This window comes from Nyctibius grandis, chromosome 4 (assembly GCF_013368605.1).
Source record: "Nyctibius grandis isolate bNycGra1 chromosome 4, bNycGra1.pri, whole genome shotgun sequence".
Taxonomy (NCBI): Eukaryota; Metazoa; Chordata; class Aves; order Nyctibiiformes; family Nyctibiidae; genus Nyctibius; species Nyctibius grandis.
The window spans coordinates 94695512-94717967 of NC_090661.1; the positions used below are offsets into that span (position 1 = coordinate 94695512).

Genomic DNA, 22456 nt, shown 5'->3' on the forward strand with positions numbered 1-22456 from the left:
GAATAGCATAAAGTTTACAGCAGCAATAAAAACAATTGCAATTAGGAGAGGCTATGTGTTTTAGCAAGCCAAGGTCCAGGACAGGTTGCATTCTGGATGTAAGTACATGGTATGCTACTCCATCCCAGCTATAGTTAGTCTAGCTAACCAGATTATTCTGAAATCATGCAGCATAGAAAAACTTTCAGATGGGCAAACTGTTAAGTGGGAAACAATTCCAAGATCTGAGGTCAAGGCACTAAGGAAGAGAGGTAGGTGAAGCTACTGTCTTCCCACCCCTCCAAACCCGCTGCAAAATTCCAGTTATATTAAATAAGCATTGGAGAGAAAAAGGGAAACTACAGCAGCTACAAACTTCTAAACAAACTACAAACTTCTAAACAAAGAAATGCAACTGTAGAACCGTAAAGAAAATCCCTGTCATAGCAGGAAACAAAACTGAAGTTTGAAAAGTGATTCACTGTTATCCTGTACAAATAATTGCATGTATGTAAGTTTATACCACAGCAGAAAGAACTAGGTAGCTTTTGGGGAAAAAGAAAAAAAAAAAACCAAACCAATACAAAACACCAAAAACAAATAAACCACAACCAGCAGCAGAAACAGGGATCTAGCCCACCAGCAAGTACATTACAGCAGTATGTAAGAAATAGCGCACTCAAAGCATTTTGTCAGTATTATAGGCTACAAAGAAAGATCTGCTCAGCTTAATGTGCACATAGCTATAGAGAAAAAATAACTATTGTTGAGAGTACAGCTTTATCAACAGAGAAAAATATAGCAAATAGACTATAAACAGTAAATTATAAATATCAAATCAAAAGGTCGAGTATACTTTTCACCTAGCTCTTCAGAAATATGTAAATTTCAAGCTCTTTTCTTCAACAAACAGAAAAACTCAACAACTTCCTGTGTGATCTTTTTTCTAACCACTTCAGTTCCCCCATGCAAGTTCCTCCCTTTTACAAGCTCCCTTCCCAGCATGCTTTTCTGCTTGCTGATTTATTTAAACCGGGGAGAGGGAACTACCTGCAGTTTTAACATGAGTGTTACCTAATAGATGTTGGTTTGCTACTGTGCTGGTAAGGCTCCCTTTTACTTAAGGAAAAGAGCTTGACTTCCCACCCTGTCTGCACAATGGTAGGTGGTTTTGATCACTGGTTTTCATCTCTGTGGTTGCTCAGAAGTGTTTTCTGTATAAGTAATGAAGTTTTACTTTTGTTTTATTGCTAATGGGCTTGCTTGTTGTAACTCACATGGGCTTTACTATAACCTATGTACAAGTGCAGTGATTAGCTGCAGTGCTCGAGATGATAGTGAGTTTGTCGGGAACCTGCTAGGAAATCTCTGGTAGTGTGTTATCAGTTAGATGTTAACCTTAGGCTGAGTTAAGTTCAGATATATGTTTGTTCTTTGCTCTTCATAATCTAAGTGCTGTAATAATATGTAGTAATAAAATACATTAGTATCTAGAAATTCTTAGTGCTACCCGTTCTCTGGGTTGCTGAGGTGCTTAATGATGATATCATATGTCTCTTAAGAGTTTTATGTGAATTTTCAAGTTGAACTTTAGTTCTAGCTCTTTAAACTAGGTTTATTGTGTGTCTAGAGATAATTTCTTGTTAATATAATGTTGATGCATACATGTTTTGCAAGAATGTGATCCTGTATTATTTAATAGGATAAACAGTAATAGAACCCATTATACTGACTCTTTTTTAAAGTTTTCAGAACTTTAAAGGGCTGGTTGAGCATGTTCTATCTTCCTGAGTAGGTAGTTTTTAAGGAGAAAACCTGATATAAAAATTATATGAAAACTTGGGTTTTCAATTTATCTGACAGAACTACTTTTAGTACTAAGCAGCATCATGGTGTCATTGCCCTCCTGATGGAGAGACAGTATCAGACATAGTAGAATTCTTTATAAAAAGTGGCCTTTCTAGTTAAGTATACCGAAAGCCTGACTTCAATAGGTTTCATGAGCAATGCCCAGAAACAGCCTGTTACACGTAGTCTGAAACCACAGAGCATTATACTTCCTGAAAGTAAGTTACTGAGGCCTCGTTCTTTCCCACCCCCTAGCAGAGTGCTTCTCAGCCAAGATCAAAGGATACTTGAACGGTATGGTTCTTACTCTCCTAAGAGGTACTCTGAAAGCAAAGCCTAACTGAAGTGTGTCTTAGGCTTAATGCAAGTTACTGTGGATTTTGCTTTGTGGTTTTTATATGGCTCTGCTCAGCAGTCACTGCTGAGCTTTTGCACTTTAGCTTCTCTCTGGATGCTAAAAGTTAGATGTTCCTAAACCCTGCAGAATACAAGACTTCTTCTTGCTGCAGCTGGAGGAAGATGGGATATAACGCTTCCAAGGAGTAAGAACTGGCACAGTGGCTCACATCTGCAGGAGACCAGCAAGGGCTGCACTGTGTAAGCAAATTCAAAGAGTGAGCTACTGGTGATTAACTAACTAATTAGTGACCCCAGTGTAGTTGCTTCTACTCTACTCTTCCTGCTTGGAAAGAGTCAATGTTACCTTACTAATGCTGATTAACAAGTTCTCGTGATCACCTCAAAAGCATATGCTAACTGTTTCTTAGGCAAACTTGAGACAAAGAATATAATTCTAGAAAACATTCTCCCAGGCAGTGCATGACCCTTGCTTCCGAAATTGTGCAAGCATCAGAGGTTGCTTTGCTGTCTGTAAAGAAGTACTGTGATGGAGATGACACTGATTTCTTTCTTCAAAATGATGTGCTTAGAGGCACAAAGCTCAGTCACTTTCCAATGGAGAGAATCTCCTGACTTGGAGAGAATAGAGAATAACTGTTTCCTTCCTTTTAGCTTGTGAATGAATTGCTGTAGAAGTTTGGGGGTGCTACAGTAGAAATGAGAACATGTACTCCTGAACTCAAGGCTGTAAATGGTATCACTGTAATCTCTTCTGATAAAAACTAAGCCTTTGCACTCCGGAGCCTAGTGTATCTTATCCCTGACCATTGATCAGGGCAGACAACCTAAGTACACTTTAACTGTCTAGCATCTCCTTGCACAAGAGGACTAACAGATGGTTTGAGACACCCTCTGCATTTTGTATGTTTCTGGTCACTGGGAGTTGAGCCCTTCAAAACTCAGGGGTTCCAAGCACTCCACCCCTACCTCCTGCATGCTTAAGAAAGCAGCTGGTGCTCAGACTTGCCCTGCAGTGGAAGCTGGTGTCTGTCAAAAATGCCCTGGCTTTGTCTCATGCTGTACTGAGATGAGTTTTCACTCAGTTGATACAGATCAGGTATTATGTATGCATAGGGCATTTGGATTTGTGGGTTAAGCTCTGGTTGGAGTTGCTCCATAGCACAGATCTAGAGTAGAGCTGTTCTCTTCCCATGGACAGAAAACTCTATCAAGTACAGACTCCTATCCTCTCTGCTGGCTCTTCTGCTTTGAGGGCAGCAGGATTAAGTGGCTTTTGGAGGATACCAGAAGTGATTAACTAGCAGTCACTTGGATTTGACAAGTAGTTACAGTAGAAGCTCTAGGCATAGGAAACAACTGTCCTAATGCTGGGAATTGAGACAAATTTGCTGACAGTCTCTTGCCACAGCTTGAATAACACACCCTATGTACTTAAGACCGACTAAAGCCCATCTGAGGAAACATGGTTGGAAAGTAAAAGCAAAACACTGTCACTATTCTATTTATAAAGTAGGGGAATTGAAAATAGTCTTTCAGATATGAAAAGCATTTTTTTGTGTATTGCAAACAAGATCTAGGTATCTGTGCTTTTTTTGACACAACACTAACTTCTGTAGCTTTACAGGATTTTAGGTTTTGGCTCTCATGTATAGTCGCATTCAGTATTGTAAGCGGGCTAATGAAGACAGTTACTAAACAAAAACAACCTAGAAGAAAATGAGCATACAATACTTCCCAGGCTTTAGAGATAAACTCGTCAACAGGTTTTCCTTTAAATTAAAAATCTATTTGGCTTATAACTGAAAATCATCCTTGACTAGCAATAGGGGTGCTGGTTAGGTTACACTGGGAGTAGACTACTGTCTGGTTTCTCTTTTTCTCTAAGCGAGAGGCTTGTGGAATCAATTCAGAATCTGAAGGCAAAAGCTTTACTGCATTTAATAATCTTCAGGCTTTTCTCAACTTGTTCGGGTGTTCTCTCTGGACTTTGAGTTCTCTGCTCCAAGCATCATTATCCTTCAGGGCCTGATGTTCAGTCTTCCTAGGTGTCTTGGCACAAACTGCCTTGCATGTGAGTCAGTGAGGAGATGAGAATACCCTGATGGAAAGATTTTCAGTGATTATCTATGGCTGCATGGAGCATTTGGGGTTAGTGGATCCTCTGATCCTTACCACAAAAAGGTCGTACAAGTGTCCTCTGTTAATTTTCTGTCAAATAAGTCCATGCAACAGACAGTAGCTATTTGTGACAACTGCACTGATCTGTCTGATTAGGCAGTGTTAATGCTAAGCAGTGTTAATAAGTTATAGGAGAGGACTTGGTGCTATAGACATGATCCCCAGTTCTGTTTATTATGTCTAGCATGCTACTCTAAAGGCAACCAATCCTTCCTGGTTTCTAGGAGACTGTCTTAAAATTATTATTAAAATGAGCACGAGAGCACACTTCAGCCATGAAAACTGGTACAGCTGTACAGGCACGTGGTCCCTTCACTTGCCTGCATATAGGTCTATTCTCTTACTGCTGCTTGAAAAATTACATGTCCAGGGAAGAGTCATTTGAAATGCACTCAGCGTAAACTCCTTTTGGCCCGTCTGGGGATGGAAAAAGACTGGAAAACAGCCCAAGCTGATTGCTCTTAATCAAAATTCAGGGGAGTTGAACATGAGTACTCTGGTATCCCTCTAAAAAGATGTGAGAACATGTGTGCAAAGGTCTAGTTTTGTCAACTTCTAACAAGCTAAGCTTCCAACATACAAATGGTGCAAATGTGATTTGCTCTGTCACTTGGCTCTAGTAGTTGCCTCTGAGTTAAGGGAATAAAGTTTGTATGTCCAACTCCTCTTCATGTTGGAGAGTAGAGATGCCTCTACCAAGATCCCTCAGTGCTCATGCTATAAAAAAGTGACTTATTCATGTTAGCAAAAGAGGAAGTAGCTGACTCACACCATAAATCAGATACTGTTTCATCACCTACAAAAAGCTGTTTACCGACTGCTCTAGTAATGGGTTACAAGGCCAAATGTATAAATCATGAAGAGCAGCTGATTGCCAAATTCACTTTATTAATAATCTTCGGTCTTCCAAACAGAGCAGTGCTAGAACCTAAACTGTTAAGTGTCTTTGCCCTGAATGTAAACTTGATCGGCAGACCTGGTATTAGCGGATTTTTTTTCTCCAGGCTCAGTTGATAAAGGCCCAAAGGAGGATATGGAGATGGGTGATATCCTGTGCTGCAGAAAGAGCAGGTTTGTGCTTCTGAGGTTTGATATGCTCAGTGACTGGAACTGTCAGTCAGTGCCAAGCATCAAGGGCAATTCCTATCTTTCGGTTTCCAAAAAGCTCAGAGCCTCTCAGCTACCCTTTCTTATCCAGATGCTGAGTGGACAAACCATGCTTTCTCTCACCAGAGACCACATTAGGATTGCTGATTGACACAGCCACTGTAAACTGAAAACTACAAAACCATAAACCAGATATGGGTGATCTAACTGGTCAGTCTGGGCTCAGAGACCCAAATTCTGACTTAGGGGCTGGCTGAATTTACTGTTTGGAAAATACCTTCAACTTCCTTGGAATTATAGTTGAAGGGTAACTGGAGCCTATTGCTCTAGAATGCCTGGTATTCTTCTTGTACAGGGATTTAGTTAGTTGCTAGCCGACATACTATCTACTGACTGAGTTCCCTTGGTTCTATATGAAGGAATTTGAAAGGGTGTGGTTACTTACCTTGCAAAGTGTGATGTGTCATGTCCTGCATAGCTATTTAGATACTAGCAAAGATAAGCTGTTGAGATCTGAGCTGATTCAGACAAAAAGCAGTCACCTGTGCTATATTTGACTTGGTCATTCAATCTTAAACATATCAGAACATTTTAGAGATTAAAGTACTTGTTTCTAAGGGAGGAGGCTGAGGTAGATGTCTTTTATAAGAAATCCTGCATTCTCAGATTTTCCTTCCCTGCCCTTGAAAGAAAAGACGCTGGAGGATGCAAGCAGCAGAACTGCTTCTGTATTTCCCAGCTAGACTTCCAATGCATACACTGACTTCCAGGTCACAACTTCCTAGTGGAAAGTAACTTTCACAGTTTTGACTTGTGCTGTATCTCATGCTGAACACACTTCCACTATCTGAAATGCTTGTCCAGCATAAACCCTGCTTTCCAGTAACAGCAGCTGATCATGAAGATACTGCTTGTCCTGCAGACTTTTACATGTTTGTTACACGTATGTGTATTTTAGCAATACCCCTGGTATTTTAACAATACCCCATCCTATTGCACAGCTATAATATTGAGGAGTTTTCTTACTTCCACTACTCACATCACTGAACTGCAGCCATTTTTTGGTTATACTTAATTTGGGAAATTATATACTGGTTTTCCCTAGGCAGATTGTTATTCTTGAATAGAAAGAACTGACATCTGTTCCTTGTCTGACTTCATCAGGCTTCAGCTTTTTGTGGAGGTGGATGCAGCATGGATTGAGATTTATGGGGACAGGTGACTTGAGATCTCTTAAGAGGCTTAAAGTATAAGCATGCTTCATTATTGTACCAGGACTCTTTAGGGGCAAACTGCTGAAACGATTTGTAGTATTGCTTAACAAACTACTAAAGTAACAATGGCTCATAGGTAGTGAGTGCTTCTAACTCATGTCTGCTAAACCTCCTGTTTGTTTCAGGTTCAACTCTGGCTCCACTGATCCAGCACAATGATCTGGATACTTCAAGTCTTGTTCTCACCGCTCCCAACACCAGCGTTGATTAGTCTTATTGTATTTGGAGCAGGCATCTTTCTGTGGGTGATAAGCAGGCCAAAACCTGTTTTGCCTCCTGTTGACTTGAACAAGCAGTCAATAGGAATTGAGGTAATACTTAACTCTGCTTGTGGGCAAGGACTACTTTTGAGCTTAATAGGAATACTGATCCATTCTGACTCTGGGTATCAGTGGAAACTCTCCTGTCTGATTTACACAGCCTTCTCTCCCAGATGTACAACTCAACAGTATGGTGGGGAGAAGGGAAGTCTTAAGACACTAAGAGTAAGAAACAGCAGCTCTTGCCAACAGGGTTAGGTGGGCTTTTTACCAGATGCCCTTGGCTGTCACAGACTTTCTTCTGTATTTTAAATGCTTTGCATCAGCTTTGAGGCTGATGCTAGACTACAATGCTAGATTTCATGGAACTAGGTAAGTGGTAGCACTCAGTCTTAGTCAAGGTCTCTCTAATAACCTGCAATTGAATATTAATCTAGGCCATCTAGAAAATTCCTCTGCATATGACTGAGTAGATCAAAATCAGGAAGGAAAATGAGACTTCCCTAACAATGCAATGCTATTGAAGTGCTTTAAAGGGGATTGCTGGGAGAAGGGCTGATGACCAAATGACATACTGCATCTGTTCTGCACTGTTTCATAACTATGCTCTGTTCCTAGGGAGGAGCCAGAAGAGCTGCACTCTTGACAGATAGTAACCTGCTTGCTTATTACTTTGAAGATGGTAAAACCTTGTATGAAGTCTTCCAGAGAGGACTGCATGCTTCTGGTAAGCTTTATATCTGCTAGTTAGTACTTGCCTATCACACGTAAATGAAATTATTCCAAGCTCTTTTGCCTTGCCTCCAGTCTGTAGTAATAATTCAGGCTAGCAAAAGATTTCCTAGCCACCTTTGCGGTGGAGGCACAAGTGACCATAATTTTTCCCCCCCACTGATTTAGAAGTAGTCTTAGTTGGCAGACTGGGCAGGAAAAAACATCAGAAGCTTAAGATGGTAGAGTTCAGTGAAGAGTCAGCAGATACTAAGCATCAGAGGCAGTTGTCTAAGTCTGCTTTGTCTTATGATGTGGGTTTTAGTGTAAGATTATTGCCTCCTTACAACAGGTATGAATTTGTGCCCATGTGACCTCAGAGGTCCCATGCATGGAAATATGTGATAGCTTGCAGGCTATTTCAATGGTTGTGAAATGGGAATGTATCACCAGATCTTGGAAGTGTTGCATGTAAGGATAAAGCCAACTGTCTTACAATCTTGGTTTGGGCAGAGTGCTTAACTACGGACACTGCACCTCCATGCTCCATGCGGTTAGCTGGATGTCCAACTGCAAGTATTTCCAACTTACAAGCGTTGCATTAAAGTGCTATGCAGCTTCAGTACTGAGATTTACAGCTGTTTTTCTGAACTCTTCCATCAGGAAATGGCAACTGTTTAGGCTACAGAAAACCCAACCAACCTTATCAGTGGCTCACATATAAACAGGTGAGTATTGTACATGACAGATGATTTTAATTTGGGATACTGTCTTGTAACACTAAAAAGGAAAACTATCTTACAGGTTTTGGACAGAGCTCAGTACCTGGGATCAGGGCTCCTGCAAAAAGGATGCAAACCATCATCCAGCCAGTTTATTGGCATTTTTGCTCAGAATAGGCCAGAGGTAAGCAAAAAATGGAATATTCTTTCCCAGAATATTCTGACACCTTGGGGAGAGAGGAGGGTCTGTATTTAAATAGCTTGAGGCCACATGAGGAACAATCACAACTGGCTTTTCCCTTCCCAGTTCCCTTATTACTGACTGAGCACATACTATGCCAGGCACGTAATACAATGATCTTGAACCCTCGCTACTCTAAGAATCTCATGGACATGATCCTTACACAACCCTCACTACTAACATGTACATGGGCTAGTCAAGCTGTGTGAAATCTGTAGGTAATCCTGTCTTGCGAGCTGCTAGTTTTCCTTAGCTGTATTGTTTTCTCTCTTCAGTGGATCATTTCAGAGTATGCCTGCTACACTTACTCAATGGTTGCTGTTCCACTTTATGACACTCTGGGGCCAGAGGCCATTGTATATATTGTTAACAAAGGTAAATATTGACTTCCACTATTTCATAATGATTTCTCTAAGAAGGTTTGTTTTGAGAAGGCTGAAGTTCAAGGGAATTTGATGCAAAAATCAGAGTAGCTTTAATGTTACTGCTCTCATACTTTCATAGACACTTAATTTCTGTAAATAAAGCTGCTTTGTAGGTGACATGGTTCAATGCCTAGAAGAAGCCAGTGGGTTTCCTATGTCCCCTAGTGTCTTTGGTGCAAATCCCCTGAACACCTGCTAGATCCTGCGGACCATCCTGCAATCAGAGTGCTCAACCATTTGCTATTTGAGGTTTTGCAATTCGAACTTGCACACTGCCAAACAATCAGACCATGCAGACAGGCTTGCATGCAAATCAAGACTAGATGTGTGTCTTTGATTTAAAGTTGTAGGATGTAAAGAGTGGAGGAGGGAGGAGTAAAGATATGCCTAAATCTGTTTAATCTGTCTGGTTAGGGCCTGTTGTTCTACAGAAGCAACAACTAGCATGCCATCATGGAAGAAATTGGTGAGAAAGCTTGACTAAATCTTGAAACTTTCTTCCCCCTGTCTTAGGGGAGATATGGGGGAAAAAAATATCCACTGCTGTCACAATGATCTGGGATCCAACCCATAAACAGGATTTACCAAGCAACAGTTATGCTGGTGAACCCTGCAAACAGGTCTTGCCTTGGGACTACACAGTTGTGACTTACTAAGCTAATGGGGAACCAGCATGTTCAGGCAAATCCAATTCCTCTGCCAACTTAATGGGAAATGCTTTTGTAATTGCATAAAACTCTTGCACATGTGGGGAAGCTGAGGCATTAACTCAAGAATTTTAGCTACCTCTTTCAAAAAGGTCTACATTTCTTTAGATTTAAGGAAGATGGCTAAAGCTAAACAATCAGTGAGGACAACTCTGAGCTTTTATGGCAATACCAAAACTTTAAATGCCTATCTATCTTGACTGTGACTGAAGATATTTGTCTTCAGTTCCTCAGCATTTGCCCTCACTTTGTATAGCTGGAATCTCAAGTTTGCCCAATCAGTTGGCTGTGGTAGGAGGAACCTTCTTAGTACTGTAAGCCAGCCACTGAATCCATATGAACAGATGCAAATGGCTTTAGAACCAATGCTATGTTTTAAACGTATGTGCTACTGAGCTGTCACTCAGTAGCCTAATGTCTTCTTCTGAAATGTAATTTCTTTTCTGTAGCTGACATAAGCATAGTGATCTGTGACAAGCCTGACAAGGCAGAGATCTTGCTTGAGAACTGTGAGCAAGAAAAGACCCCGTGTCTGAAGATGATTATTCTCATGGATCTCTTTGATAAAGAGCTCAAGGACAGAGGAGCTAAAGTGGGAGTTGAAATTCTAGCACTGCAGGAGGTTGAGGTAAGTGACTAAAGGCTTCTGTTTGATCTTGCAGAGGAATACCTTGCCAGCTAGACATCTGGACCTTCTCTGGCAACAATGACACTTTAATGTAAGCATTATTGAGTTGTCACACCTGTACCTGAGATCTTGACGAGCAGTCATTTTGAAACTTGATATATTTAGCTAAATGGACTTACAGAGTTCATACCATTGACTGAAGTTGTGTCCATGTGTTGTGGATAGTCAGTATGCATTAAACTGAAGACTTCCTTAGCTTAATTCATGGTGCAGTTGTAACAGGATTTATCAGGCTTCTAAGCTGACTGTTGAGTCTAATTGAAACTGTAAGTGCAAATTACTGGCTGCTTTGACATCCCAATACTAGGCTTAATCTTCCAGATATGATGCATAAATGAAAAGTACAAGAGATGTGGCCTATATCAAATAAAATGAAACATATCTCCACTCAGGACTTCCAAAGTCTTTAAGCAGTTCTGATCACTTTCTCCACTTTCAAATTCATGCTTCCCACAACCCCAGGAGCCAGCTTTTCCAAGTTGAGTGCACTAAATTCAGGAAGACCAACATCTGTCTCTGAATGAGACGGAGTATCAAGAGGCAAAGTAAAAACAAATGTTGCATTTGAAATACAATTACCTATTCATCTACTGTTGTTGCACCTCTTTCTGTTGCAATTGTTAAGCTGTGTTTTCTCTCTAATGCAGGAGCTGGGAAGAAACAATATCAGAGAACCAGTTGTAAGTATCTCTGTGGAACAGTCATAAACTTGCAAAACTAGTCTCTGAAGAGCTCTTGCCATGCTGCTAGTAGAGGAGACTGGCAGGATCTTTTTGTATCTTGTCTTGCTGTTTACAAATAGAATTCCAAGTTCATCTCCCTTTAGGAAGTGCATGTAAATACTGACAATCAATGTAATCCTTACTCTGTTGACCTTATGTGGCTTTTTCCCTCTAGCCTCCTAAGCCTGAAGATCTTTGCATTGTGTGTTTTACCAGTGGAACCACAGGTAAGAGAATATATAGTGGTGCTTCCTCACTAAAACAATCTCCCTGTGCTGAAAAAAAAACAGCTTTCCGGCACAAAAAAAAAAAGGAAATGCTAACAACATAGAAGTAAACCAGTAAATTAGAACAGTGTCAGCAATTACTGCAGTTTTACTCAGGACATTGCCACTACAAGTCAAGTGCACTAAGAAAAAAATGCTTAGGGATGGGGGGAAGAATAGCCAAATTCACGTTGTCTTACCCTATGAAAAATACAGAGTCTTAATGTTAAAGAGATTAGTTGTTTAACTGTGTCTGTATTCTGATCCACAGGCGCTAGAGAAACATCTTATTTCAACATTCTCTGTGCTACTCCTAATTACTCTGCTGTTTCACTAGACATTTCATTTCCTTTATATAATATCCATAGCTGAAAGGGCTCAAGATGAGGCATATTTGTCATCTGTTAAGACAATGCATGCTATGACTAAGCCTAATACCAAGATAGTTCAAATTGAGCCAAACAAGACATGGGCAACAGACAGCAGAAGCAGTCAGAGCCATAGCTGACTTTGCTCCATCCCTCCAAAGGTAACCCTAAAGGAGCCATGCTGACACATCAAAATGTTGTTGCAAATTCTGCTGCCTTCCTCAGATGCACAGAGGTAAGCTACGGCTAATGGTGATCTCTAGGCTATGTCACTCAGTCATGAAACTATTTTCATGAAGAATTTTCTGCAAACCATTCATGCCCAGCAAACTCATGCTTTCCTAAGTGGCCATACTTCAATGGGACAACAGTATTGCAAGAAACTTGGTTTAGCCTTGAATAAGAACTTCTACTCATAAGTTATTGTAGAATGAGTTAGTCCTAAATGCCAAGACTACTAAGCTACCCTATTTCAAGTCTTGCCAAAACATAAAACTAATCTTGAACTAGTATGGCTGAGTTACAGCTGCAAAGTTTGAAGAGGTGATGGATAAGCCTGAGTTGCTTCAGTCATTTGAAGAGTCTTTCAAAGTACTCAATTTGATCCCAACTTTATTCACTTTCTACTTGAGTAACTCAAGGAGGCATAGAGAGTGCTGACCTACTTCTATTTCTTTCCCCTCTAGGACACATTTGAGTGTACAAGTTCAGATATCACCATGTCCTATCTTCCCTTGGCTCACATGTTTGAGAGAGTTGTACAGGTAAGAAAACTGTGTGCACGCTTCTAAGCTTCTGTAGAAGATCTTGGATGTATGAACTAGTTCAGACAGTAACACTTGCTAGAAGCCATACCTAAATGGTTAAGACCACCACCTAAAATAAAACCTCTGAACTGACTAAATAAAGCCTAGTTACTTCTCCAAGATATGGCTACTAGCTTCATTAAATGAAGCTTTGTTCTTCAGTCCAGCCTCACTGAGTCTGTGATTTGCAAAGAAATCAGCAAGAGGAATTAACAGCATCCAAGCCCTTAGTCAAACACAGTGAAAGCTAGTATGTGAAGAGGAAGCAGTTTAAGACCACTGGATTCAGTACTCAGAGGTAAACAGTGGTATGTTCTCCACTGTGCACTCTGCTGGGCTGTGTCATCCTGCCTAGCTATTTCCTGAGCTGAAGTTCCAAGTCTTCTAATAAATGCACTTCCTCCAGCACGTTGTATGCTTCCTACAGGGACCATTAACAACTTTGTGGCAGGATCTAACTCTTCTAGAATCATAGAATGGTTTCAGTTGGAAGGGACCTTAAAGATCATCTAGTTCTAACCCCCTGGCCACAAGGGTGGCATGTAATGATCTCAGAGCATGATCTACGTGTAATGATCTCGGAACAGTCTCTTAACCTCAATTCCCAACCCAGTATTTAAAACAGAATATATCTTGTCCTATTCCTTGTCAAGCTGTTAAATTCTTCTGTTGCCTTGTACTTAAATTTCTAGGTATCTCGAAAGATACTAAAATAGAACAGCTGTTACAAATGTGGTGAAGCTCATATTAATTGTATTCAACCATAAGGTGAAACTTTGTTTTGTGGTGCTCGTGGACTACAAATCAAAGTTGCATGCTAGAACTTAATCTGTGCATCTGAGTTTCTATAAATCAAACTATAATAAAAGGTATAATAGCTTTCTGTATTTCCTCAAAACATATTCACACAAGAACTTTCCTACCACTGGGCACTGGAAATCATGCTGCTTTCCATAGGCAAATAATTATGGCTAATGAAGTTAGGAATTAGCCTTTACTAAGCTTAGTCTGGTCAATTTTTAGACTGTGATCTACAGCTGTGGAGCAAAAGTAGGCTTCTTCCAAGGAGACATCAAGTTGCTAACAGATGACATGAAAACCTTGAAGCCAACACTATTTCCAGTTGTACCAAGACTGCTCAACAGAATATATGACAAGGTATGTGAGCAATCTTAGTTATCTTCATGTTCATATATCTAAGCAAGCATACAAGTTTAAATTCATATTGAATACATCATAACATCATCACTAGTTAATTAGTCCTTAGCAGGAAGAATTCCTTGAAAACCTTTCTGAGGAGATGGAAAGAGCCCTGAGACCAGGAGTATAAGAACAGTGTATCTAGTCATGACTGGGCTAAGTCTGTTGCTGTTCAAAGACAAAAAGTTTGTTTACTTTTGGAATGCAAATGAAGCAAGTGCAAAGCTAGAAGGATCCCTGTCCTTCAAAGCTATGGCTGAAGTATGCCAGCAGTAACACAAATCAGTATTGTCACTTGGTTCATCTCCTAGACCATGGCAGTAGTGAAGACAGACTCTAGAACATGAAAGTAAGATATGGTGCCTCCTAACAAAGCAAGAAATGGAGGTGCAGATCTGACTTAAACCCACAAGTCATTGATACTTTTCCTTGCAGATACAAAGTGGTGCAAAGAGCCCAGTGAAACGTTGCCTATTAAACTTTGCTGTGATTATGAAAATGGCTGAAATAAAACAGGGCATAATTCGAAATGACAGCATTTGGGATCAGCTAATCTTCAAAAAAGTTCAGGTAAGTTATTCCAAGTGTAAGTAAGCTGAGCAATGCAATATTGGAGAATCTGATAGCTCCTCTTTCACTTGTAGGAAACCATGGGTGGAAGAGTACGTATAATGGTAACAGGCGCAGCCCCTATATCTCCCTCTGTCCTGACATTTCTTAGAGCAGCTTTGGGCTGTCAGGTAAGCTGAGCTTTTTCTTAAAGCAAGACCTGTTTGATGATGCCCAAATAAGTGACCAGTGATAAAGCTGTGATCCAGCCCAGCTTGTTCCTGGGGAGACTGCTGTCCATCTTCAGTATTTATTTACAGGCAGCTTGATCTGAGTTAATTACAACAGGAACAAAATTCTGCAGGGCTGGCTTCAAACCACGCTGCTAAAAAAAAATCCTGTAGTCACTAGGAAGAGGAATAGAGTAGCAGAAATAGGAACATGCAGCACTCAGTCAGGCAGCTGCCTCTGAACTTTGTGGTTTATCCTGACAGTCAATGAGCTCCCAATGTAGTACATCCGAGAACAGAGTTCAGAGAATGAGGTGACCAAAGCAAGGTTTGGATAGGTGAGCTTGAAGAACATGTGGTCACACCAGTAAGACCAAGAAGTCTTAAGGGCTAAGATTGTCTTGGCCTCCTTCCTAAAAAGGAGACTTGAGCATGGGCATAGTTGAAACTGAGCTCTTTCACACCAAGGACTTAATGTTCAAAGAATATTCATGCTTTTTCACACAGATCTTTGAAGCTTATGGCCAGACTGAATGCTCAGCTGGGTGCACTTTCTCAATGCCTGGAGACTGGACAACAGGTATGGTAGCTGAGACTTGGAAACTCTCCTACAGCTGTCAACAGAAAGTGGCAGTTAAGCTTAGATGCTCTATTGCTTTTAGTTCAATGAAAGTTAAATCCTGGGTACTTAACCTTGAAGTGATTCTTGGTAGCAACAGTCACCCTGTATGCTTAATAGATACCAAAATTCTTGATGCAAATAAGTGAAGATCTCTTGTGTAAAGTGATGTAGGTCAGCCTAGACTCTGTCCCAGTGTACAGGAAAGGAGTGTTGGTACAGAGCTGAGCAAGCTGGACAAAGACTTCCCAAATGGGTTTAAGAAACTAGCTTTAGCTCCCAAATAACTTGTTTAACTCAAACAATTATGACTAAAATATCAGACATGATACTTGACTATCTTCCTGAAGGACTATCTGACCTTGAAGATCTAGCTTTCATCTTAGCAAGGATGTTTTTAATATTGGTTATTCTAAATTCAAGCTCAAGTCACCATCTTTGAGAATACAGTAACTGCAGAGCATAATGAGGATGAAATGCAAATGAACACCAGGGTCTATGAGGGAATTCTGTGGAGGCAAGTGTGGTAAATGGTTGGTGTGGTTGATTACACCAATAAATGGCTCTAAGCACTGAGACTTCACTGCTACTCATCCTGCATTAACTGTCTGAAAATGGCATCACAGTAACTTTCTTGAACATATGGTGTCTTGACTCCTTTGAACAGTACTGATTCTTTCTGAAGAAGTGAACAAAGAGCCATTAAGTATCTACTGTCACTGAAGGCTTTCATACATAGGGGGCACCTGAGTTCTCCCATCTCACTTCAAGACCTAGTCTTTCTAGCTTTAGGTCAAATAGGGCCAACTGCTAGAGGAATCCCCAAAACATAACTGACCTTGTTTTTTTTTTCTCTTAGGCCACGTTGGAGCCCCTTTGGCTTGTAATATCATAAAACTAGATGATGTAGAAGAAATGAACTACTTCTCTTCTAACAATGAAGGCGAGGTAGATGCAATCTCCTGTGTGTATCAGGAAATAATGAAACATAAGACTTGGTGACTAACAATGTTCTGTGCTTGCTGTAGGTCTGCATTAAAGGACCAAATGTGTTCAAGGGTTATTTGAAAGACCCTGAGAAGACAGCAGAAGCAATTGATAAAGATGGCTGGCTCCACACTGGAGACGTAGGGAAATGGTTGCCAGTGAGTAATTGCTTAATACAAACCATCCCTTGGATGTGAATTCCTGGATAGTTTACAGTAATCTGAAAAGCTGAAGAAGTGAATTCTAGAAAAAAGGCCTACATGGTATTTTGTTATCCTTCACCAAGTAACTCCAGGCAAAGCTCCAAAGACCAATTAGGTTACAAGATCTCAAATAACACCTGCTAGGCCAGTAGTTAAAACTATGTCACTTCCAAAATGAAGAAGAACAAGGTGTCTTGGTTTCTGTTGGAAGAGAATAAAGGAGCTGTCTAATCATGTCCTAAACTAACTGGAGAAGTTAGACAAAGTGCCTCTTCTCTCTGTAGAGAGCAAAGACCAGTTCCAGACTAGCATGTGCCTTTCATACAGCAAAACCAAACATATTGTTTTCTGCTTCTTATAGAAGCAAGACAGATACTTGAAACTAATGGCCTCTATCTTTAACTTCTAGAATGGAACACTGAAGATCATTGATAGGAAGAAGAATATATTTAAACTTGCACAGGGAGAATACATTGCTCCAGAGAAGATAGAAAATGTCTATATCAGAAGTGCTCCTGTAGCCCAGGTCTTTGTACATGGGGAAAGCCTGAGGGTAAGTGATGTTAGGAGTGAGCATCCTGCAAGATTCCTCCCACAATGAGTTCTGGAAGATCAGCGCACAAACGTATGCATATACAAGAGTCCTTGAATAAGATCTATTCCCAAAAGTGCCATGTTTATAGGAATATTGTTTCAGACTTTTTGGGCTGTCTATAGTCTTCCCTCTTGACATCAAAGAAAAGGAGATCTTGGAATGAAGCTGCAAGTTGGGTAAAGGTTAATTACATCCTTGGATGGGATTTGTATGTCAGGCCAGCTCTGTATAGTTTCTCCATTCCTCTGCCACAGAGGTGGCACCAATGCTAGCAGAGGCCAGTCTTCAATCTGTAAACCAGCCAAAAGTAATTGCTGGAGTGTTTAGCATGCATAATGGACAAACTGCTCTCTGAACTGCTGTCAGAACTCAGATAAGTGACTTGAAAGTCCTTGTAGCTACCTTCCAAATTCTGGAAACAGATGGGGATGTAGATGTGGCTTAGTATAGAGATACTGTCCACAATCAAGTTCTCATAGACAATCAAAGTAATTTCAGATGCCTTATCTTGGTCTAAACATGACTACTTCCACTTGTTTTCAGTCTTTTCTAATAGGTATAGTGGTTCCTGATCCTGAAACACTTCCACAATTTGCAGCAAAAATGGGAATAAAAGGTTCCTATGAAGATATGTGTAAAAATCCAGTGAGTGGCTTTACCTTTTTAGTGGGTTATAAGTAAAATTTCTTAAGTCCAATCTTGTGTTGCTTTAACTTAATTTTTTACCCACCTTTTTTGTAAATTTAACTGCCTTAATGCTGGGAGAAGCATGCAAGCAGCCTTAAAGTAAAAACTGGAACTTAGTATAGCTGTCTTTTGATGTTTCAAGGGCTATCACTATTGTTTTCCAATGAGAAGATAGCCACAACCTTGTAATGAACTTAGTATGAGAAATCTTGAATGCTGAAATATGTACATGTATTCTTGCCAACCTCAGTTTTCACTGACTTGGCAATGGGTATGGTCCTGAGTTGCAATTACAAAATGGTAGCTTTACCCACTCTGTTCCTGGTCTGTTTATTCTAGGCAGTGAAGAAAGCTATTTTAGAAGATATGGTCAGACTGGGGAAAGAGGCTGGCCTTAAGTCCTTTGAACAAGTGAGTACTTCCAAATCCTGCTTGTCACAAGCACCTGAATTGCTAATACAATGCCTGGGAAGCCTGCATTCCTGTTATTGACTGTGCCAGGGTGGGACCTAAGACAGCTGCCCAGGACAACTGGTTGAAGTAGGCAGTGAAACATTGACTGGCTGCCTCTTGACCAAGAGACAAGTGGCTGTACAGGGCAACAGTAGCAATTGCCATGAGATGGAGTGGAGGTTCACCACCTCAGGTCACTCACCTGCACGAGCTGTACTGTAGTTCCAACTTATCCTCTTGCTGTGTCAGCCAAAATGAGTCTGACTGCATCAAAAAATGGTTTAGTTACTGGAGCTCCCGAGACTAAGTGAATTCTTGCACTGAGCTCAAGGAAGCTGAGAAGAACTGTTGTTTATCCTCTAAGCAATTATGTAAGTGTCATGTGCTAATTATTTTCTTTTAATAGGTTAAAGACCTGTACATCCACACAGAGATGTTCTCTGTAGAAAATGGACTCTTGACACCAACACTGAAGGCAAAGCGAGCAGAGCTTGTTAAACTCTTCCAGAAGCAGATTGAGGACCTCTATTCAAGTATGCAGGAATAAATGGTTAAATTAAACAGCATGGAGTATCCAAACAAATCTGTGACACTGCATGACCTATGGAGAACACATGCATGAGTGGAGGGGAGCAAGGAGAACTTATTGTTTCTGGTATCCTGGGAAGAATTACTTTCAGATGAAGATGGCTATAGTATAACTACAACTGGCAGTGTTCATATCTTGCAGGACTAAGCATCAGCTGTCTAGGCAAAGCCAGAACTTTCATTTTCCTTGGACTGTAAATGAAGCACAAAAACACTCAAGAGCCTCAGCCTTTACAAGGCAGATGTACGTACTTTTCACTGTCAAAAGCAAATTTTGTTTTCCTGCTCCAACTCTGAATTCCATTGCTACCTTTTGTGGACTGATCTGCAATCTGACTGAACTCTTTCATGCAGTTACATATTTTGATGGGGGGGAGATAGTTCAAAAGCCCAAGTGCAGGAAAAGAGCACTTCAGTGTCTACTCTGGATGCTATAACCTGTCTCAATTCAAGCTGTCACAATACAAATTGGATCTTACTATCTGTTCAGCAAACACAGAAGTGAATTTCCTGGACCGCACAGTATAGGTTGTGTTTAATGAAAATAAGTAATCTGGCATCAACTGGTTTACAAACTCCATGTGTCTAAAGCAAACATAATTTCTACTTTATGGGAGGCACTGGATCAGTTTTTGCCTATGTTCCCAAATGCAATGGCAGTTATAAAGCCTTTACACTTAAGAATTTGAGCCTGACACGTGGAAAACTTTAGCTGTCCTTCCTAAGGATATGGGATGCAATAAATTTTAACTACACAAGCAAACAAAAGCCTGTGTGAGTGACTTGTTTCTCTGCTGCAACCAGACTTCATCAGCTGCAGGTTTACTGCTGCCTGGTTATGGATAGCTGCAGCTAGAGCCCAGCCTCTGCAGAAAGCTAACTTGTTTTTTTGTGCTGTCACTGCTCAGCCACAGGTCAAGCCATGAGGCAATAAGATAGTGCCAGACCAGATGTTCCTCCTCTACTGAACTTTCCTTTTCTTGTAGTAAGGCAGTATGTGCCAAAGTCTTCAGCATAAATTAATTCTTCCAGCTCAGCCTGTCACATGAAGTAGGGCATCAGGTACCCTTTTCTAAGGCTAAAAATGTTTCTTTAGAGAACTATTTAGGGAAGATGAGTATTGTCTCTATTTTTAGAAACATGTCTTCAATCACTGTATGCTGTCTCTGCTGTCCATTCCTCCCTGTCCCTGTAGTAGTCTGCTGTATCAGTCCAAAAGGCAAGGCAGTGCTAACAAGGATGTAACATGGGGGGAAGAGTACATGTAGCTTTCCTACACCAATTCTCCTTGTCTGTACCAGATTCTTACAGTGGCTGTTCCTCTCTGTATTTAATGTTCTTTGTCAGATATCCCAAACTGAAAGCAACCAGGAGATTTGTTAGTCAGGACAGACCCACGTTTTGACTAGTAAAAACAACTGGCTTCTGTTTCAGAAGTCTAAACCCAATTCTGTTTCTAATTTAGGCCCAAAGACCTTGATATTTCAGGTAACTGTTCTGTCACTTACTGTGTTTGTTATAACCTGAGGCTATAAAGGCTTCGAACACTCTGAAAGTGCATGGAACTATGATGTTGCTCATCTTTCCCAGGTTTCCTTAAAGCAATGTGACTTAAAAGTTACTGATGGCTTAATCTTTTCCCCCAGCTGAGGCTGAGGAGAAAAAAAGGAAGCAGACGGAAGAAGAAATGTATACTGAAAATGGTTTTGGGTTCTGATGAGTAATTCACTTGGGGACAGTAAATCCAGTGCAACTGAGATCTGCGTAAACTTGAGGCTGAATTCTGTGATGCTGCCTCCTGCAGTGTCCAGAAATACTGGAAATCCAGAAAACAAATACTTTGTTTATTGTATCAACAAGCAAAACTTCCCTACAGCAATCTGCTTGGATGTTGAAGCCCAGCACTCTGTGGTGGGCCCTTCAACTCGCAGTGTTCAGATACCAATCACAGTGCTTCATTCAGCTTAAAGAGATCTTTTATTTGTGAACTGAGCAGAGAACGCCTACTTTTGCATGCCATGTCTCAGAAAGTAGTAACTTTGAACAGGTCACTTTCAAATACAGTAGAGGTGTTTCCTCTTCCAAAAGAGAAAGTACCTCAATCTCTGAACTTAGTTAGTTTTTAATGGCAACTAAGCCTCTTCTCACAGTGGCAAATGACAGTACTTTAGATTTGTTCATGTCTGTGGCACCTGCTAGCGGCTGTTACAAAGAGAATTGAATGGGTAATGGCACTGTCTGAACAATAAACCATACACAGCAATTCAAGTCTAAATTGGTCTGAAACTGGTCTCCTGGGTGCCACTTCTGCCATATGAACTGCTTCCACAATATAGATCTAAAGTGAAAACAGGAGTACTTTAGGCATGCTTTCATTGAAATCATGCAAAAATTATTTCAGACTATTGTTTGAGCACTAGAGAAAGCTACAGCAGGCTTGAAGCACTGTTATACCCAGTGAACAAAGGTTTGAAGTAAGTATAGCTATAGGTACAATGAAGTTCAATTCTCTGTAACTTTTTCCCCCGTGATACAGAGATTGGAGCTAAAATAACATCCAGTCTTTGCTACTTGCTTTAAAAGAAGCTCTCATCTAGTAGCTGTCCATTAGGAATTGATCCATTTGGTCTGCAGTATAGGTGTGTATACATGCTGAATAATAAGATACCATGACTAATAAAGATATGATTCACATAAGGCAGATATTTAATATGAATGTTTATAATATAACTTCCTTTTACTTAACAAATTGGCAACAACTCATATGTACTGCATCAGGAATTAGGTTGCCTGATGTAGGCTCTCCAAATCATATAGAATTGTATGCCAAAATACAATTTAAGTGTATTTTCTTTGCATCTCTATGAAATGTGCCTGCAACTTAACAATTACTGGTTAATCTCTTCTGTTCCTGATCCAGAGAGAAGTGTTCAAAGGGAAATATTGACTCTTAATTCATAATTTAGCTTTAAGGAGGTTCTTATTTCAATACACACTCTCAAGACAGCTCTAGAATCATTCTGTAATGCCGTAGTCAGGAAACTCAATTGTAAAAACTAAATAACCTGCAAATCCCTGGCTTCCTAGCATGGGAAGTTCTCTTTTCTCCTGGTCACTACTTTGCCTTTGAAAAACTCACTATATGGGAGATGCTTAAACTCTAGCACAAGCTTGCATTTGCTCAACTCTTAAGAGAGCTGGATTAAAATCAGAAGCCTCTTGGGTAATACAATTGAGGAGGAGAGAACCCTCTCATTGTTGATTTCTTTTACTGTTGGTAATCACCTCAAAGTTACCAGGCATGAGAATACCAAGGCTAGTCTTTTGCACAGCCTGTTGTATATGGTAATCTAGCTCCCTCCTCATTGAGGACTGAGAGACCTGGCACACTCAGTGGCTTCCCTCTGCAAAGGAAAGTCTCTTCAGATTGGAGGCCAAAGCAAGGGCCGATGAGTAGAAAGCAAAATTTTCATTGATTTGGTGGTTGAACAGGCTACCTAAGATGTCCATTTAGCATGGCCAGTATTGTCTGCTTTTATGACAGATGCTGTTTCTGTTTTGGTGCAACAACTGCCTCAACTAAAGTAGGTGGCTATTTTTTATTAGCCGATTTCATTTTTTTCCTTTAAATAGCAGGGCAGAGTTCCACTTCAGTATGCAGTTACCTCTACTTTCCATCATAC

General features: G+C 40.4%; 1 protein-coding gene across 2 annotated transcripts; it reads left to right on the top strand.

Moving 5' to 3' along the window:
• Positions 1 to 6901: 6901 nt before the first annotated feature.
• Positions 6902 to 18732, top strand: ACSL5 (acyl-CoA synthetase long chain family member 5). 2 transcript variants are annotated; one of them, XM_068398075.1, is made up of 20 exons: positions 6902 to 7057; positions 7625 to 7733; positions 8381 to 8445; positions 8522 to 8623; positions 8956 to 9055; positions 10262 to 10440; positions 11148 to 11180; positions 11398 to 11449; positions 12018 to 12091; positions 12543 to 12620; positions 13686 to 13820; positions 14298 to 14432; positions 14507 to 14602; positions 15149 to 15221; positions 16120 to 16208; positions 16289 to 16405; positions 16860 to 17003; positions 17589 to 17694; positions 18076 to 18143; positions 18592 to 18732. In XM_068398075.1, the coding sequence occupies exons 1-20, from the start codon at positions 6902 to 6904 to the stop codon at positions 18730 to 18732; spliced, it is 2052 nt and encodes a 683-aa protein (XP_068254176.1). The 2 variants fall into 2 exon arrangements, with proteins under 2 accessions (XP_068254176.1, XP_068254175.1); XM_068398074.1 differs by having other exon boundaries at positions 17589 to 17690; positions 18072 to 18143.
• The last annotated feature ends 3724 nt before the right edge of the window (positions 18733 to 22456 follow it).

Bases quoted from the DNA above. Each gene is read 5' to 3' on its own strand.
- ACSL5 (XM_068398075.1), top strand. From the start codon at position 6,902: ATGATCTGGATACTTCAAGTCTTGTTCTCACCGCTCCCAACACCAGCG. The intron at 13,821-14,297 runs GTATGTGAGCAA...TTTTCCTTGCAG, and splicing joins TCAACAGAATATATGACAAG to ATACAAAGTGGTGCAAAGAG. The intron at 18,144-18,591 runs GTGAGTACTTCC...TTCTTTTAATAG, and splicing joins GCCTTAAGTCCTTTGAACAA to GTTAAAGACCTGTACATCCA.